Raw genomic sequence first — 19226 nt, forward strand, 5'->3', positions numbered from 1 at the left:
TGACATCAAAGAAAAATGCTAGCAGACATCAAGTTGTTATATTGTTGAGCGCAAATGTAGGAGTAAGTTTTTAAACTCCTAGACATGGTTCATTTACATATAAAATGATGTATTCATTTGGAGATAAGAAATTATGCACTTAATAATAATGTTCACTCCAATCTGTTCCTTGATCTAAGAAAAAAATACTATTCAGCATGAATAAGGACAAAGGGAAGACCTAGGGTATGGTTTTCACATTCACTTTACTTATAAATTCATTAAGATTTTGTAGAACTCAAATTCTAGGAGAAATCTGATAATACAATTACTGTAGTATCAGGTTCCTAAGCAACAATCTTTTTCTTTCAAAACAGGAAATCACACTTAAGAGTGACAAAAAAAGACATTGAGCCCGATGGCACCACGACATTCAATGCTAGGGCCACTACAGCTCCGTTTTTTTCTAAGACAGTTTCACTTTGCCATTCTGACTGAAAGCTTGATTTTAAGCTTGATTTTTCACACTTCTTCAGCTGGATTTCCCTGCGCCCCTGTCTGGTGTTCACAAGTGCCAGGCACCATTCTCGATTTATTTCATTGAATTCTCACCAGCACCCTGGGAGGTGGACGGTAACCTTGTCCTCCCCGCTGTGCTGAGGAGGAAACAGAGACCCTGAGACCTGAAGCCACTTGCTGAGGCCACTCACAGCCTTTTTGGACAGAAAAGAAAGGACACTCTAACGGTGTCATTTCAGGGAGCAGGGAGAAGGGTCTGGGATAGTAGCGGGAGAAGAGGAGGAGAGCTTTGGCCAAACTCTGGACAGGTTCGCCCTGGGGATCTCTCTACGATTATCCACTACCATAAGAACTGCTGGGGAGACCCACGTTAGTGCGTGCTGGGCAGGCCTACCGCTCCATGGTGACCAGGATGCCAGGTGCCCCTGCCATCTCTGAAACTAGTCAGATCTGATTGTCCCCAACTCCACCCCATCCCACCCCTCATCTCTGGGTTGTCAGCAGACTACAAGGTAGAGGCACCACTGTGACAACCAGCAGCTTGGCCTCCATAAAGGAACACAGGGCCCAGGTGCAGTGGGTGGCTCATGCCTGTAATCCCAGCTCTTTGGGAGGCCAAGGCAGGTGGATCACCTGAGGTCAGGAGTTCAAGACCAGCCTGACCAACATGGTGAAACCCTGCCTCTACTAAAAATACAAAATTAGCCGGGTGTGGTGGCAGGCACCTGTAATCCCAGCTACTTGGAAGGCTGAGGGAGGAGAATCGCTTGAACCCGGGAGGCAGAGGTTGCAGTGAGCCAAGATTGAGCCATTGCATTCCAGCTTGGGCAACAAGAGTGAAACTCTGTCTCAAAAAATAAAAAAAATAAAGGAACATAGCCCTGGTGACCACCCAGCAGGAGAGGTTATGGAAAGCTAGGGTCTAGCCACCCCTATGGTCTGTACCATGCCTAAAGCATAAGTGTATGGGTTATCAAAGATAGCTTTTTTAGTTTGCTTTCGGGCCTAACAAGCATCCCTCACCCCTTTGTCTAGCCACAGGACAGTGGTTTGGGCAAAATCCACTCCACGACCCTCCTCCCCGACCCGATCTCAAGGCTCAGACCTGGCCAATGTCCTCCATCCTCCTGATGACAATAGTTGATTTAAGGATGGCCACATGACCTGAACTGCCACAATCACAATCATCTCTAAAATTGTGCTATCCGTGCTGGTGGAAAGGCTCCCTCTTCCTCCACCACCTTGAGAACACCATCTAAAGCAGGAGGCGCTAGTAATCATCTTTCCCTCCATGGGGGGAAATCCTGCCCAAGAATGGAGCCAACATGGAAGAAGACAGAGCCATGAGATGGACAGACTCAGCCTGACAGCCTCATTTACATGCTTGGATCCAGCAGGGCCCAAAGACCCCAAAGTCAGCGAGTTCCCACTTATTTTTTTTTTTTTTTTTGAGACAGAGTTTGTTGCCCAGTCTGGAGTGCAGTGGTGCGATCTTGGCTCACTGCAACCTCTGCCTCCCAGGTTCAAGTGATTTTCCTGCCTCAGCCTCCTTAGTAGCTGGGATTACAGGTGCCTGCCACCACGCCCACACCACACCTCAGGCTATCCACCCGCCTTGGCCTCCCAAAGTGTAGGGATTACAGGTGCGAGCCACCGTGCCTGGCCAGTTCCCCGCTTTTTAAACAAATTAGTGTTAGATTTCTCTCCCTTTGCAACCCAAAGTCCCAGCTGTCTTCATTTTATGCCTGTTAAAAACACCACAGGAATTTTACGCATAATTTGTTATGGAATAACTTACAGTTTTTAATAAGAAAATTCATTTCTATTGCAAGGTTAAAAGATATGATTTAAAAAAAGAAAATAATTAACTTCTGAGACAATTATATCACAAGTCATGAGCTAATCTATGGGCACGTTTCTGCTTTACAATTTTAAATAATGAAAAATTAGATCGACTAGTGCTTTGTTCACAATATTAAAATAATCACACGTTCAAGTAGTTATTTTAACTGTACATACCTTTAGGGAGTTCCGTATCTTGAATGGGATATTTGTCAGACTGTAGAAACCAATAAAAGAGGAGAGTTATTTTTAAATGCCACGTAAGATCAAAGTGAAAAGAAAGCTTTGTCTTGGGAAAGTTATGACTTCAATTAAAAACTTGAAAATGTTTAACCTCAAACTTATCAACTGGCCTTATCCACTGATTGTGTTTATTCTCAGTTGACAGGAATGAAATCAAGGTTGACAAAAGGTTAATGCTGGAACATGAAACAGAATAAGCCTTCCAAATTTCCATAGCTTGGACCACAAAACTACACTTCCTCTCTTTTCTGCAGTGCTAGCCTCCTGCAGTTTACAATTGAGGAGCATTTGTTGTCATGAATTATGAGGACAGATGCATTTCTTCTCACTGTTTCTGCAATAGTCACTGGGGTCAATAAGCATGTGTTCTGGGCAGTACTCACTATTGCAGAGCTCTGGCCTGGGTTGACTGAGACAGGATGATTCAAAAGATCCCTTCCCTACTGATTACACAAAGATCTAAAAATCAGTAATTATGCAAAATTCAGCACAGTTCCTCAGTGCATCAGTTGAGAGTAATACTGTTACAGGAATTCAAAATAGCAAATGGTCTCACAATCACATGTATTTATTTTCATTTATTCATACTTACATGCTGATATCTAAAGTTCCAGAAACTTATTTCAGACTAAACAATGTAGCCATTTCTGAAAACGTCCATGAGAGGAATGAAAAGGAGCCTAATTTCCCAATCCTGTCCCCTAACCCCTGCTCAGCTCCCAACTCCACTCAGCCCTGTCCTTCAGCCTGAATGAAATTACACCTCAACAATTTCCTGTAGGTCTCCACCCATGTCTTCCTCTGAGAGAGGAGAGAAAGAAAGAAATGGAGAATCGAGGGTTTTGTTTTAAATGCCTTTCCTTGGAGTTTCTTTGGAGCTGGGCAGTAAAGTTTCAGAACTTCTAGAAGCCTCCAACCTCTCCCAACAAAAATAAATTAGTAAATAAAAATTAATCACACAGAATAGTCCTACAGTTCTACCCCAGATCAAATTAGTTCTCATCATTCCACTCCCAAGACCGTGGAACACAAACCTGTACTAGAACATTTATCACTCTGTTTCAAAAACAGGCTGGGTGTAGTGGCTCACGCCTGTAATCCCAACACTTTGGGAGGCTGAGGCAGGTGGATCACCTGAGATCAGAAGTTCGAGACCAGCCTGGCCAACATGGTGAAACCCCATCTCTACTAAAAATACAAAAATTAGCTGGGCATGGTGGCTCGTGCCTGTAATCCCAGCTGCTCAGGAGGCTGAGGCATGAGAATTGCCCTGGGAGGCGGAGGTTGCAGTGAGCTGAGATTGTGCCATTGCACTCCAGCCTGGGCAACAGAGCAAGAGTTGGTCTCAAAACAAAAAACAAAACAAAACAAAAAAAAAACAGTACTTGTCTATTTCCTCAGATAGACTCAGTTTTTCCAGAGATGGAACTACAATCTGTGCATTCCCAGATTGTAACATAGTTTTAAGTAAACATCCACTGAAAGTCTGCATGGAAGAACACAGAAGCCAGAGCAAGTGCAGGGCTCCTAGAAAGACTGACGCTGGAGCTAGGCCTAGAAATGGCCGAGAATCGGATGAACTGAGAAGCAGCAGCAAAGTAGTTGCTGGTGGCAGGCATGTTAGGAGCAGGGATCAGGTGGCTGGAAGAGCTGAGGGTATAGAACTGAAACAGAGAGTTTGTTGGAGGTGGACAGAGGAAGGTGGGATTAGATGAGCAATGATGGACCCAGTTTCCAAGAAAGACCAAGAAAGATAAGCAAAGGGATTTAGGTGGGATGCCCTTCTAGGTTCTCGGGAAACTTGCTACCTGCCTTGCACCGACTTTGCATGAGGGAAGATGGTCAACACAGTCTTGCAAGAAGTCAGACAAGCAGGCAATGATAATTCTCTGAGATGGCAAATAGGGATTGGGCTACGGAGAAGGGAGCACCTGAAGGTCCCAAGGCAAGTAAGGCTTCGTAGATCAGGGGAACACTTGAAGTGAGATGGGAAGAAGCACAGGCGTTCATTAGGTAAGGATGCAGGGAGATATTCCTTGCCAGAGGGAACAGCATTATTGCTACCCTGGGAGGGTGAGAGGGCATGGCGTATTAAGAAGCACCACATAGCTACACAGGGCTGGGTCATCAGGTGAGCAGTGGATGCTGAAGTAAGGCCATGGAGGACCTCATCTCCCATGTCAAGGGGTATATACTAAATCCTGTACCCAGAGGGAATATTGTGGGTTGAATTCTGTCTCCCAAACCAGATGTGTTGAAGTCCTAACCCCCAGTTCCTCAGAATATGACTTTATTCGGAAATAGGGTAGTTGTAGAGGTAATTAGTTAAGTTATGAGGAGGGTAGGCCCTTGACCCAATATGATTGGTATCTTTAAAAGAAGAGATGAGGGTCAGGCACAGTGGCTCATGCCTGCAATCCCAGCACTTTGGGAGGCCAAGGCAGGCGGATCACCTGAGATCAGGAGTGTGAAATCAGCCTGACCAACATGGTGAAACCCCATCTCTACTAAAAACACAAAAAAATTAGCCAGGCCTGGTGGCGGGCTCCTGTAATCCCAGCTACTTGGGAGGCTGAGGCAGGAGAATCACTTGAACCCGGGAGGCGGAGGTTGCAGTGAGCTGAGATCACACCATTGCACATTGCACTCCAGCCTGGGCGACAAGAGTGAAACCCCATCCCCCCCCAAAAAAAGGAAGAAGTGGAAGAAAAAGAAGAAAGAAGGAGAAGGAGAAGGAGAAGAAGGAGAAGGAGAGACAAGACACAAACACCCCAGGAGAAGATGGTCATGTGCTAACGAGTGAGAGAATGGAGTGATGCCTCTATAAGCTGAGGAGCTTCCACAATGGCTGGCAACCATTATGAGCTAGAAGAGACAAGGAAAGATTCTTCCCTATGGGTCTCAGAGGGAGAATGGCCCTGAGGACACCTTGATTTCAAGCTTCCAGCCTCCAGAACCAGGAGCAAATACATTTCTATTGTGAAAGCTGCCCAGTCTATGGTATTTTGTTGCAACAGCCCTAAGAAACTAGTAAGAGGGACACTTTGGAAAGATCACTTTGTCCCCAGCATGGAGATAGCAATTAGAGGTAGCAGAGCCCCAAGGTGAGCATAAGGACATGGCTCCAAGGGAGGGAAAGAAAACCTGGTATCAGGAAGTGAGCAGGATACCAGGGAGACCTGGAGAGTCACAGGTGGGGGCAGTGGGAAGGGAAAGAAGGCAAACTGAATAACACTTTATAGAAACCAAAGGCTTTAGTAACAAGCTACTCCAGAGACGTATAAGCCATGGCCACAGGGTTGTTCTTCGTTCCATTTTGATCAGAGTGAAGAGACTGAGAATTTTTCATAGGAATTTCCAGTGGGTATCAAAGCTTGACCCCCTACGCTGTCCACAATTTACCAAGCCAGGGGTAATTAAAGGACAGGAAAACAAACACCTCAGGTCCTCAAGACACCTAAGATTTAAAGACATTTAGTTGAATTATATGAAGTGTATTTTGTGTCGCTGTAACCAAATTAGTCTGTGGTATTTTGTTGCAACAGCCCAAAACTTTTCATGAGTTGGTAGATCCCATCCTCCGAGGATCTGGAACAGAAGGAATGTGTCCTACACGATATGCCCATCACACATGCCGCCTGTCAGAGAGCACCGCTTTGGCCCCCAGCAAGAGGCAGTGCTGGGCAGGAGCACAGGGCTCCGGTCTAGGTGGCTGCAGACTTCCATTAACTGTCCTTTCTGCATCTGTAGGATGGGGATACCTGCCCCACCATCTCAAGGGATGGTTGGGAGGATCTTGGGAGATTGAAAAATAATGATGGCAGCCATAAAAAAGAACAAAATTCTGTCCTTTGCAGCCACATGGATACAGCTAGAAGCCATCATCCCAAGTGAAATAACTCAGAAACAGAAAATCAAATACTGCATGTTCTCACTTATAAGTGGGAGCTAAAGAATGGGTACACATGGACATAAAGATGGAAATAACAGACACTGGGGACTCCGAAAGCGGAGAGGTTGGGAGGAGGGCTCACGGTTGAAAAATTACCTATTAGGTACAGCATTCACTATGTGGGTGACGGATTTACGAGAAGCCCAAACCTAACCATTATGCTATGTATCCACGCAACAAAGCTGCGTATGTACCCATGGAATCTGAAATTATAGTGATAATAACAATAAAACCATAACATGAATTTTAAAAAACCAATATATGTGAAATCTTTGGATAACCTTAAAACAATAGCCTCAGAATGGTTACAGGAGGGTGTGGAGAGAATGAGGCTCACAGGGCAGCTGCTAGAATTAAACACTGTAACTGAGGTAAATCCAATAGCGTGTGTCCACCTGGCATCCAGGCTGCTCCATTATCAGACCAGTAGTATTAAAAATAGGCAAGTAAGCCAGGCACGGTGGCTCACATCTGTAATCCCAGCACTTTGGGAGGCCGAGGGTGGCGGATCACCTGAGGTCAGGAGTTCGAGACCAGCCTGGCCAACATGGTGAAAGCCCAGCTCTACCAAAAATATATATATATATACAAAAATTAGCCAGGCATGGTGGCACATGCCTGTGGTCCCAGCTACTTGCGTGGCTGAGGCAGGAGAATCGCTTGAACCTGGGAGGCAGAGATTGCAGTGAGCTGAGATCGTGTCACTGCACTCCAGCCTGGGTGAGAGAGCAAGACTCTGTCTAAAAAAATAAATAAATAAAAAATGAAATTTAAAAAAACCAGGGAAGTGGACAAAGCCCTCACATAATGTAATATCACCTGCAACAAATGCAAAAGAAGAACAGAATCTAACGCCATTTTCAGCCTGGAGAAACCCAAAGTTTATTATTATCACATAGAATACCAAGATAAAGCAGTTTATCTTAGAAAAATCTTACTTTGGGGTTTCTGATGCACATGTAAATACTGAGTAATAAAAACATAAAGAAATAACAAAGGAAAAAAGCAAAACAATAATTATCACCATTAGTGTAAAATTTGTCACCTACCATGTTAAAGGATAAAGTGCTAGGGTCTGTGTCTTCCACTGGTTCCTTTGCCATATGATCTGTAAAAAGAACAGAAACAAACAAATAGAGCGGGTTTGCTTTAATTTAAAAACACAAATGAGTCCTTTGATAACTGTCTGTCTACAGAGGCAAGTAATTTTACTCAGGCTGAAGAAAACCTTACTTCTTTTTTTTTTTTTTTTTTTTTTTTTTTTTAAGAAATAGGATCGGCCGGGTGCGGTGGCTCATGCCTGTAATCCCAGCGCTTTGGAAGGCCAAGGCGGGTGGATCACTTGAGGTCAGGAGTTCGAGACCAGCCTGGCAACATGGTAAAACCCTGTCTCTACTAAAAAATAAAATAAAATAAATATAAAAATTAGCCAGGTTTGGTGGTGGGTGCCTGTAATCCCAGCTACCCAAGAGGCTGAGGCAGGAGAATCGCTTGAACCCAGGAGCCGGAGGTTGCAGTGAGCCAACACAGTGCCACTGCACTCCAGCCTGGGAGACAGAGTGGGACTCCATCTCAGAAAAAGAAAGAAAAAAGAAATAGGATTTTCTCTGTAGCCCAGGCTGGAGTACACTCAGCAGCACAATCATAGCTCACTACAACCTCAAGCTCCCGGCCTCAAGCGATCCTCCCACCTCAGCCTCCCAAAGCACTGGGATTACAGGCATGAGACACCGCGCCCGGCCTGAAAGCCTTACTTCCAATTATTAGTTGAGATAAAATAAAGAGGAACAGATTCAGATTGCATCAAGAAAGAGATTAATAAAAAGAAACTATAGGCCAGACGCAGTGGCTCACGCCTGTAATCCCAGCACTTTGGGAGGCCAAGCCAGACGGATCACCTGAGGTCAGGAGTTCAAGATCAGCCTGGTCCAACATAGGGAAACCCCATCTCTACTAAAAATACAAAAATTAGCCTGGGGCTAATAGTGGGGCACACCTGTAGTCCCAGCTACTTGGGAGGCTGAGGCAGGAGAATCGCTTGAACCTGGGAGGTGGAGGTTGCAGTGAGCTGAGATCACACCACCGCACTCCAGCCTGGGCAACAGAGCAAAACTCCATCTCAAAAAAATTAATTAATTAATTAAAAATATAAAAAGTAACTATATAAAAAACCCCACCATATTTTGGAACAGGTTACCTATAAATATCTTCAAACACCCAGAGTTACAAACAACCACAAACTATGCAGGTATCACATTAATGACTCTCTTGCCTACTGAATTTGACACTATTTTCGGCAGGAATGACTCCATTCTGAATCTACTTCTTTCCTGATTTCCTGTTCTGCCACAACTCATTTTTCTTAATCTTCTGAATGTTGTTTATGTGGACTGATAAAGCAAAAAAACTTATAGTTTTTTTATCAAAAATAATCTTGATTTCTCAATATTTTGTTTCTGATACTTTATCACTTGAAGCATTTAAGGAATTTAAAGGGGAAATATGGAAAAAGGCACAGACCTCAGTCAGGACCTAATTAGTACAAATCAGAAAAGTTTCCCATCTCCAAAATGCTTTATAAGACATCTGCCAGAGAGCTGTCTTAATAAATAATCAAATCTTTTTGTGTGGGATCCTCCAGATTTGTGCAGTGCACGACCTGCAGTACCCTAAGTGGCAGTCGTGGGTCTGCCAAGAGTCAGCATTCACTTTTGATCCAAATCCTCATTAAGTACACATTGCAGACTAGGAATTAGGTCCTGGGAATGCCTTTGGGGATCCAAATAAGCACAGCAGGACAATTTGTCAAGATAATAATTTGTGTGTGTTCTTCCTAGGTGTTTCCCAGCTGAGAATGCGTCTGAACTTTCCACAGTTTCTTTGCCCTGCAGGTGTTGATAATGCCCAAAGAAGCTTCGAGAAGGCAACATCTCTTTGTTTTATGACAGCCTCCAGTCACTGAAGAGAAGTGGGGATGAATGGAGAGAGCCTTTGCCAGTGCCTCCCATGGAGCAGGGCACAGACATCTGCAGAGCACGAAGGTAGCAAGACTGCATCAGAGACAGCACAGAGCAGCCTAACCCCCGGGGACCGCGGCCCAGCCCCAGCAAAGAGACCTGTGCCCTGTGTCCAGCACAGAAACAGAGGGCTGCTGGGTCTCAAGGAACTTCTCAGGCCGGGACCATAAGACAGCAATGCCTCCCCGATGCACTGCAAATTTGAGGTCCTTTCCTAGTTTTTCCCAGCACCACATGAACCCCTCAGATTCCTGTGCGGCCCTAAGGGACAGAGCCCCAGTTCTGACTGAAGTGGAATTTCCAGCCAGTCCAGTGCAATACACACTCAGATTTGGATTTAAATGGATAGAAAGACAATGAAAAATAAATCGTGTTGCTAACGCCTCCCTGAGATGGCAGAACTCTTACTGCCCAAGCAACAAGGGAAAAGCATTCTAGGCAGAGGGAATAGCATAGCCGTAGAGAAGAGAGAGAACATGACACATTAATGTACAGTCACAGGACAGACCATGTATATGATGGTGGTCCCATAAAGATTAGACCACCATCTTCTCACCATACCTTTTCCATGTTGAGATATGTTTAGACACACAAACAGCACTGTGTTACAACTGCCTGCTGTATTCAGGGTGGTCCCATGCTGTGCAGGTGTGTAGCCCCGGAGCAATGGGCTGTACCATACAGCCCAGGAGTGTTGTAGGTTACACCGTCTAAGTTTGTGTAAGTGAACTCTGTGATGCTCACACAACTACGAAACCATCTAGTGATGCATGTCTCACAGTGTATCCCTGTTGTTAAGTGACATATGACGATGCTTCAGATGAGTCCTTACAGCCAGACACACGTGCATTCGTTTTTCCAGTTTTTCCTTCCCATCCTTCTCACACGTTGGTTCCTAGCTGGGGAGGGGCTGGTAGAAGTCACCACAAAAAAGCCTGAAGTCCCTTCTCCCTCCTCCTATCACAGCCTAGTCTCACATATTTCATCTTCGCTAAAGTGTACCTGGAGGATATACTTTAAAAATGCCATCCTGCCAGGAGTGTGGCTTGTTAATAGGCATCAACACAGTGAAATTTCAGGTAAATGGGTTTGGAGTGTGGAGCCAGGGGTGGGGTGAGGCTGGGGGCTTTTAAATGCCCCAGACACCATCCTCTGCAGACAATGCCCGCTGTGTCCAGGACAAGTTAATCCTGTTTCCTACAGGAAAATTAGAATGAGCAGAAAAAAAAAAAAGAAAGAAAGAAAGAAAAAAAAATAAAAGAAGAGGAAAATGCAGTAGATCACTGGGAAAGGCAGAGCCACAAAAAAAGCATCATTGAGGACACACACAGGACAGTTAAAAGCAAGGAAGGACCGGTCCTCACTGGCACATCACTAAGAGCTAGCAGTCTGGCCTTAAACACGTCTAGTGCTGTGGCCTTGGACAAGCCTAGAGGTGCGACCTTGGAGAAGTCACGTAAGCTTTCTCAGCCTCGGGCTCTTCCTCTGCACCATGAGGAGTCCTGGGTCTCCGGATCCCACACTCAGCTTACTACCTTTATTCTGGATTTGGGAACCTCCTGGGTGGGTGAATTTCAACACCCCTCAGACTCTGACCGAGTTCTGTGAGATCCTGGGACCTGTGTTGGAGGGTTATGAGGCCAACAAGACAGAGACAGAAGACAACACAGGATTATAGGCACAAAGTCTCTTGCTTCGGTCTGACATCTCAGAATAAATGGAACTTAAGATGGGAAAGACACAGAGAATTTAGGTTTTTTTGTTTTCTGAAGCACAACAATGAAGTGAGAGGGGAAGTGGGAAAGGCACTACTTTTAGAACAGGTATTAGAGGCATTTTCAGGTCTTTTTAAAAAAATTAATTAGTTAATTTTTTTTTGAGATGGGGTCTCACTCTGTCGCCCAGGCTGGAGTGCAGTGGCATGATCTCGGCTCACTGCAACCTCCGCCTCCTGAGTTCAAGCGATTCTCCTGCCTCAGCCTCCTGAGTAGCTGGGATTACAGGCGCCCACCACTATGCCCGATTCGTTTATGCGGTTTTAGTAGAGACAGTCCCCATGTTGGACCAGGCTGTTCTCAAACTCCTGACTTCAGATGATCCACCCACTTCAGCCTTCCAAAGTGCTGGGATTACAGGTGTAACCCACCGCGCCAGACATATTTTTTTTTTTTTTGAGACGGTGTCTCACAGTGTCACCCAGGCTGGAGTGCTGCGATGTGATCACCGCTTACTGCAGCCTCAACCTCCCAAGCACAAGCGATCCTCCCACCTCAGCCTCCCAAGTAGCTGGGACCACAGGCATGCATCACCATGCCCAGCTAATGTATGGGGGATTTTGTTTCTGTTTTTTGTAGAGACAGGGTCTTGCTATATTGCCCAGGCTAGTCAGGTCTTTTATGATTTTTCTAATTGTGGTTCTGACTTTATCAGCCTTTGCCTTATATTAAGCTGTGGATTAAGTTCTTACATACGTGTTACTGCCAAATACGCTCATTGACCCAGGCCTACGGTGGCGCCCATGCACTGTATCTGATACTGCACTTTCTCCCTGGCCTTTGTTTTAGATCATGGCAGACTCCTTTTGTTCTCACAGGTCCAGATGTGAGTGTGTACCAGGGAAGTTATTTGGAGGAGAGCAGATCCTGGTTATTTGAGACTGATCCAGAAGTGGAAAGTTGCCCTAAGGTCTTTCTTAGGGCCTTGGAGTTGCATGTTTACAATACTATTAAGTGTAAAATCAAATCGTTTATCTAGAAGCTTTAAAATGTTTGTTTTTCCCAGTCCCCGCCTAACAGCAGGCTGAGCCTTCAGGCAAGGCTCTGATATCTGATGGGACATGGTGCAGAGGAGCAGAGGAGAAGCGGGGCCACGTGAGCCCAGCGGAGACAAGACCAGTGGTTTTGCCAGGGCCGGTTCGGGATCTGTCCTCTGCTCGTGGCTGCCATCTTATGCCAGGCTGTGCTTTTCTGCCAAAGCTGCCTAGGCTCCCCCAGGTTGGTGACTCTGTACAAGGCTCAGATCGCCTCAAATTAGCTGGTAACTGACGGATGGGGATATCTCTGCCAGCAGTGAGAATGAGGTTTAATTCCCTCAAGCATATTCTGGAAAGTTCCTCAAAAGGCATGAGAGAAACCTGGTGAACTGATGCATCAGGGCTGGCGAGGGCACCTGGCCTGGCTCACAGAGGCTGCGGGTGAGAGCAGGCAGGGCAGGCTGCACCCTCATTTTCTTTCTGTGGGTACTAAATTCCTAACTTAAATCTCAGGAGGTGAACAGAGCACCTCTGCATCCCCTTCCTGCTTTAAAAGTCCATGAGTGGTGACTAGTAGTATCCATATGGGTCAAAGAGCACCTCCAGGCTGAAAGTTCACAATTAAACTTTCAAAGCTCTAGGCTGGGCGCGGTGGCTCACGCCTGTAATCCCAGCACTTTGGGAGGCCGAGGTAGGCGGATCATGATGTCAGGAGATCGAGACCATCCTGGCTAACATGGTGAAACCCCGTCTCTACTAAAAATACAAAAAATTAGCCTGGCGTGGTGGCACACACCTGTAATTCCAGCTACTGGGGACACTGAGGCAGGAGAATCGCTTGAACCCAGGAGGCGGAGATTTCGGTGAGCCAAGATCTCAACACTGCACTCCAGCCTGGGCAACAGAGCAAGACTCTGTCTCAAAAAAGAGAAAAGAAAACAAAAGTTTAAAAGCTTCCCTAGTGTCTGCTCTGCATGGCATGGCTTACCCACAGTCTCAGCTAAGCCTTACAGTAACCCCGAGGGAGGCATTAGGCATCCCCTTTTTCACACATTGAGTACCCAAGATCACAGGGTAAGTGGTAAGTGGAAAAGCCAGAACTTGTATCTGGGACTTTCTGGCTTCATAATCTGCCTGTTTTCCAGTATAATCAGGTTCTAGAAGTGCCTCATGGCCAGGTGTGGTGGCTGACATCTGTAGTCCCAGCACTTTGGGAAGCCAAGATGGGAGGACTGCTTGAGTTCAGGATGTTTGAGAACAGCCTGGGCAACATAGTGAGATCCCAACTCTACTTATTTAAAATAATAAAAATCAAATAAAAATTTTGAGACAGGGTTTCACTCTCACCCAGGCTGGAGTGCAGTGGCTTAATCACAGCTCACTGCAGCCTCCACCTCCTGGGCTCAAGCAATCCTCCCACCTCCTCCTGAGTAGCTAGGACTACAGACATGCACTGTCATATCTGGCTAATTTATTTTTATTTTTGTAGAGAAGGGGGTCTCACTATGTTACCCAGGCTGGTTTCAAACTCCTGAACCCACCTTGGCTTCCCAAAGTGCTGGGATTACAGGCATGAGCCACCACGCCTGGCCAATAAAATAAAATTTAAAATAGAAATGGGCTGGGCATGGTGGCTCACACCTGTAATCCCAGTATTTGGGGAGGCCGAGGCGGGCAGATCACCTGAGGTCAGGAGTTCGAGACCAGCCTGACCAATATGGGAAAACCCTGTCTCTATTAAAAATACAAAAATTAACTGGGCATGGTGATGGGTGCCTGTAATTTCAGCTACTCGGGAAGCTGAGGCAGGAGAATCGCTTGAACCCGGGAGGTGGAGGTTGCAGTGAGCCGAGACAGCACCATTGCACTCCAGCCTGGGCAACAAGAGTGAAACTTGGTCTCAAAATAAAATAGAAGTGGTTCATGCACTGACCACCCGACAGACTCTCTTGAGAAGGTAAGTGTCTGTGTGTCCCATTTCCCCTTTTTATATGGGCACCAATCATATTGGTTTAGAGCCCACTCTGATGACTTCATTTTGACTTGGTTACCTCTGGAAAGACTCTGTTTCCAAAGAAAGTTACATTCTGAGGTACTAGGAATTCTGACTTCAACATATCTTTTTAGAGGGACACAACTCAACCCATAACAGTTCACACTCTGCCCCCTGCCCATCCTTTCCACATGCAGAATCTATTTGCCTCCTCCCGACATGCCCAAAAGCGTTAATCATTCCAGCATCCACTCTAAGTCCTAAATCTCATTTACTCATCTTCAACTCAAAGACTCAAATCCCATCATCTACCAAATCAGAGCCTCTTCAGGAATGCTGGGAACCAGGTACTGTATGCAACAGCCTCTCCAGAAAGAATCCTCAGCACATAACCCGAAACAGACACTGGTAGGGTGGCCGAGGACTGCACTGCCGCATTCTGACATCAGATAGCGGTGAATGCTTCCTAGAGACGGTTTCTCAAAGGAAGTTCAAACATCTCTAAAGATGTCCTTTCAGAGAAAACAAGGAAGTATGTCAGGACTTCCTGGCCTACCCAAGCATCCTGAGCCAGAAAAGTACAGTCACTGTGCTTTCTAGTGAAGAATTACAGGCAATTCTTTGAATGTGTGATTGCAGGATTAATTTCTTTCTCATTTGTTATTTGTGTGTTGTTTTGTACCATAGCTTTTTTTTTTTTTGAGACAGTCTTGCTCTGTCGCCCAGGCTGGAGTGCAGTGGTACGATCTCAGCTCACTGCAACCTCTGCCTCCTGGGTTCAAGTGATTCTCACACCTCAGCCTCCCATATAGCTGAGATCACAGGTGCCCACCACCATGTCCAGCTAATTTTTGTATTTTTATTAGACATGGGGTTTCGCCATGTTGGCCAGCCTGGTTCTGGAACTCCTGACCTCAGGTGATCCACGTCCCTCGGCCTCCTAAAGTGCTGGGATTATAGGCGTGAGCCACCGCTCCCGGCCCGTAACTTTTCTTTTGACTGCTATTGTCATTATTGGATATAAAAAAGGCTTGGAGGTGGGGTGTGGTGGCTCACTCCTATAATCCCAGCACTTTGGGAGGCCAAGGAGGGCAGATTGCTTGAGCTTAGGAGATTACTTGGGCAATATGGAGAGACCCCATCTCTACTAAAAATACAAAAAAAAAAAAAAAAAAATAGCCAGGTGTGGTGGTACGAGCCTGTGACCCCAGCTACTCAGGAGGCTGAGGTGGGAGGATTGCTTGAGCCCAGGAGATGGAAGTTGCAATGAGCCAAGATCGTGTCACTGCACTCCAGCCTGAGTGCAGAGCGAGACAGAAAAAACAAAAGGAAGTTTTTCTGGAGTCCTGAGACATATTCGGGATTCCAGAAGCTCTCAGAGCTGCAGGGGTGCTGCTGCATGGTAGTGCTGACACTGTTTCATTGAGCTTCCTCTGTCTTTTCAGCACCCCACCCTGACCTCAGCTACTCTGTAAACCTCAGACCCCGGAGCAGGGGCTGAACAAGCTGGGAAAGGGGCAAGGATCACAGAAGTACATCCCTACAGCAACTTCTCTGGAGGGCAGCCGAGCACTAAGTGTGTCAGCCAGGCTACTGACAGGGGATGAAACTGAAGAGGGCAGGTGAGGATGAGGGAAGACAGCAAACAAAGAGATAAAGCTCAGGGAAAATGCTCGGGTAGAGAGAAGGAAACTCAGAAAGCAGAGGCATTGTAAGAAATGAAGAGAAATGAAGTGAGCATTGGGAAAACCCACATGGAGGAGAAAGAGAGAGGGCAGAAGGAGCAGAGAAGGGAAAACCACAGACTGCCATCCCTCTCTTTGGTGTATCTGCAGAAAGATTTGGCTGGTCCAGCTTTGCACATATAAGTGCTCCAGGAAGTGGTTTATCCTTTAGTCCTGGGTACTGCCCCCAATGCCACAGGACGGTAGGTTGCCACCTTGGACCCATTGAAGCCCACATGAGGGGCAGTGGGAGGTGAGGTGCCACCACTGGGGCTGTCCTGCGTTGGTGGCCCAGGGCCAGGGTTCCCCCAGGAAACAGCCCTGCGGTGTGGAGTCTCAGAACAAAGGGAGAATGTGCTCTTTTGCAATGCTCTGTGGCCATCAGCACTTGCCTTACTGTAATGAAGCAAGGAATTGTGCCACCTTTGACCCAGACGTTCAAAGCCTGGTTGTTTGTTTCTGTCTTTAAAATCTATCTGTATGAACAATCATGAACAACCAGATTTTACACACATTTGACAGACAAATCTGGCTCATCCAGTGTGAGACTGTTTCTTAGTGGGAGAGACACAGGGTGACAGCTACACTGTAACCACCATCATTGTTTTCCTTCCACGTGACTGTGACAGTCTTGTGAATTTTCTCAATGTAAAAAGTCACTTAAAATTAACTCATGGCCAGAGCGTGGTGGCTCACGCCTGTAATCCCAGCACTTTGGGAAGCTGAGCCAGGCAGATCGCTTGAGGTCAGAGGTTCCAGACCAGCCTGGCCAACATGGTGAAACCCCGTCTCTACTAAAAAAGAAATACAAAAATTAGCCAGGTGTGGTGGCACACCCCTGTAATCCGAGCTACTTGGGAGTCTAAGGCAGGAGAATCACTTGAACCCAGGAGGTGGAGGTAGCAGTGAGCCAAGATTGCACCATTGCACTCCAGCCTGGGCAACAGAGTGAGACTCTGTCTCAAAAAAATTAATAAACAAATAAATAATAAAAAATAAATAAAATTAGCTCATAATATACTATAATCATATACATACTTTTGTTACATGCACGTGGATATACAAACATCTTACTTTAACTTTACAAAGAAAACTTAGTTAATACGGCTAACTCGATGAGTAAGTTCCTAAAATGCCAATATGGGAAGAGCTTTTTTTCCCCCAACTCTTTAAAGGGCCTGTAGTTAAATTTTATAACCTTCCTTCATTCACTGAGGTGGTATTTGCCCAGGGCTTACTATGTGCGGAGTACTATGCTGAGTGTTAGGGAGAGCTACCACACAGACATGGCCTCTGTCCATGAGTTTATTGCCTACTGGAAATAGCCACAGTGGCCAAATAATCACAGCTAGAAATTGTGACAGGTGCCAGAAAGGAAAGGTACAGGGTTTGCTGAGCATGTATAACATTGGCTGGATCCGGGTGACCTGTGAGCTGAAATCTGGAGGTTAAGTAGAAGGAAACGGGTGGGTGGAGGATGGGGTGAGGGCTGGAATGCAGGGGGCCTTCCAGGCCGCAGGAACAAAGTTTGCAAAGGCCAGGAGGCACGAGGGTGCAAGAGGCTTCAAGGAAATGGAAGGAGGCAGAACGGCTGCGTGCAGAGAGCAGGGGTCAAGCTAGGTGTCAGGTGAGGCAGGTGAAGGAATAGGTAGGAATTGATTGTACAGAGTGTGGAAGCCTCAAGGACTGAGGATCTGTCGGAAAGTGTTGGAAAGCCAGCACTGGATTCAAAGCCAGCACAGACAAATGGCAGAATCTGATTTGTTTTTGAAAGATGACTGGCTGGGCACAGTGGTTCACACCAGTAATCCCAGCACTCTGGGAGGCCGAGGTGGGTGGATCACTTGAGGTCAGGAGTTCGAGACCAGCCTAAAAATACAAAAAATTAGCCAGGCGTGGTAGTATGCACCTGTAATACCAGTTACTTGGGAGGCTGAGACAGGAGAATCTCTTGAACCCAGGAGGCGGAGGTTGCAGTGAGTGGGGATCACGCCACTGCACTCCAGCCTGGGTGACAGAGTGAGACTCTGTCTTGAAAAACAATAACAATAAAAATAAAATAAAAGATGACCCTGGCAACCTTTTGCAGAATAGGTTACCAGAAGGCAAGAGTGGGTGTGAAAACCTAAGTTGGAATGGTGTGAAAACACTAGGCAGGAGAAGAGTGTGGGAAATCGGGCGAGAGAGTATGGTCACTTGGTCTGGCGTAAAGCAAGCTCAAGATATGGGCACCGTCTATGGTTTCATTACGGAAATAGGAGTAAGGGGGTGTCTCCTGTGGGTTGCAGAAGCGAAATAATATGTTAGGAAGGGGAAATTGGGGTGTGTGTGTGAGCCTGTGTTTAAATGGAGGAGCACTCATTTTACAGACAGAATAGAGTCCCAGAGCGGGAATGGACATTTGGATCATCTTTCAGATGGTCGAGTATGTTCTTCAGCATCCTCTGCCAACTGGTGGGGAGCTCTCACCCTTAGGAGGCCTCCTTTCTCTTTGTGGGAAGCCCAAATCCATCTCTCTCTAAAGTTTTCACCGACAGGTTTGGATTCCACCTCTTGAAGTCAAAGAAACAGATTCTTTCCACATGACACCCTCTTATCATCATATCCTCTGTCCTCTCACTCTTCCACGAGTTCTGGGATTTTGAAAGCCCTTTGTTCCATGTTGCCCATTTGTTCCAGGTTGCGAACATCCATTTTGGCTGGCCCGGGCAGACTAAGAATACCATCTTGGGAAATCTGGAACCTGAAGCTTTTTTTTTTTTTTTTTTTTTTTTTTTTCGTGAGATACAGGTTTTTCCTCTGTTGCCCAGGCTGGAGTGCAGTGGCTCAATCACAGCTTACTGCAGCCTCGACCTCCTGGACTCAAGCAATCCTCCTGCCTCAGCCTCCCGAGTAGCTGGGACTATAGGTATGCACTGCCACATTTGGCTAATTTTTCTATTTTTTGTAGAGTCAGGGTCTTACTATGTTGCCAAGGCTGATCTCAAACTCCTGGCCTGAAGCAATCCTCTTGCCTCAGCCTCCCAAAGTGCTGGCATTACAGGCCTGAGCCACTGCACCCAGCCACTGAGCTTTTTATACACTGCAGTCACTGCTGAGCTGTTTCCCAGCCCCCATCTTGCCTGGTACTGTCGATTTTGGGGGGCCCAAGTAGATTTTACATTTTATCTCCATGAAGTGTATCTCTCTCAAGATCTTTGTGCAT

General features: G+C 46.2%; 1 protein-coding gene across 4 annotated transcripts in view; it reads right to left on the bottom strand.

The window, feature by feature from the left end:
* The window catches only part of EDARADD (EDAR associated via death domain), a 134282-nt gene that overhangs the window by 68586 nt on the left and 46470 nt on the right, over nucleotides 1–19226 (bottom strand). For all 4 annotated transcript variants that reach the window (XM_054561112.1, XM_054561109.2, XM_003775402.5 and 1 more), the window contains 2 exons: nucleotides 7585–7643; nucleotides 2518–2557 (listed from right to left, as the gene is read on the bottom strand). In XM_054561112.1, the coding sequence (XP_054417087.1) occupies nucleotides 2518–2557; nucleotides 7585–7638 (94 nt within the window). In that variant the 5' untranslated portion in view covers nucleotides 7639–7643. The remainder of the gene's footprint in view (nucleotides 1–2517; nucleotides 2558–7584; nucleotides 7644–19226) is intronic.

The sequence above is a fragment of the Pongo abelii genome, chromosome 1, assembly GCF_028885655.2.
Source record: "Pongo abelii isolate AG06213 chromosome 1, NHGRI_mPonAbe1-v2.0_pri, whole genome shotgun sequence".
Classification (NCBI taxonomy): Eukaryota; Metazoa; Chordata; class Mammalia; order Primates; family Hominidae; genus Pongo; species Pongo abelii.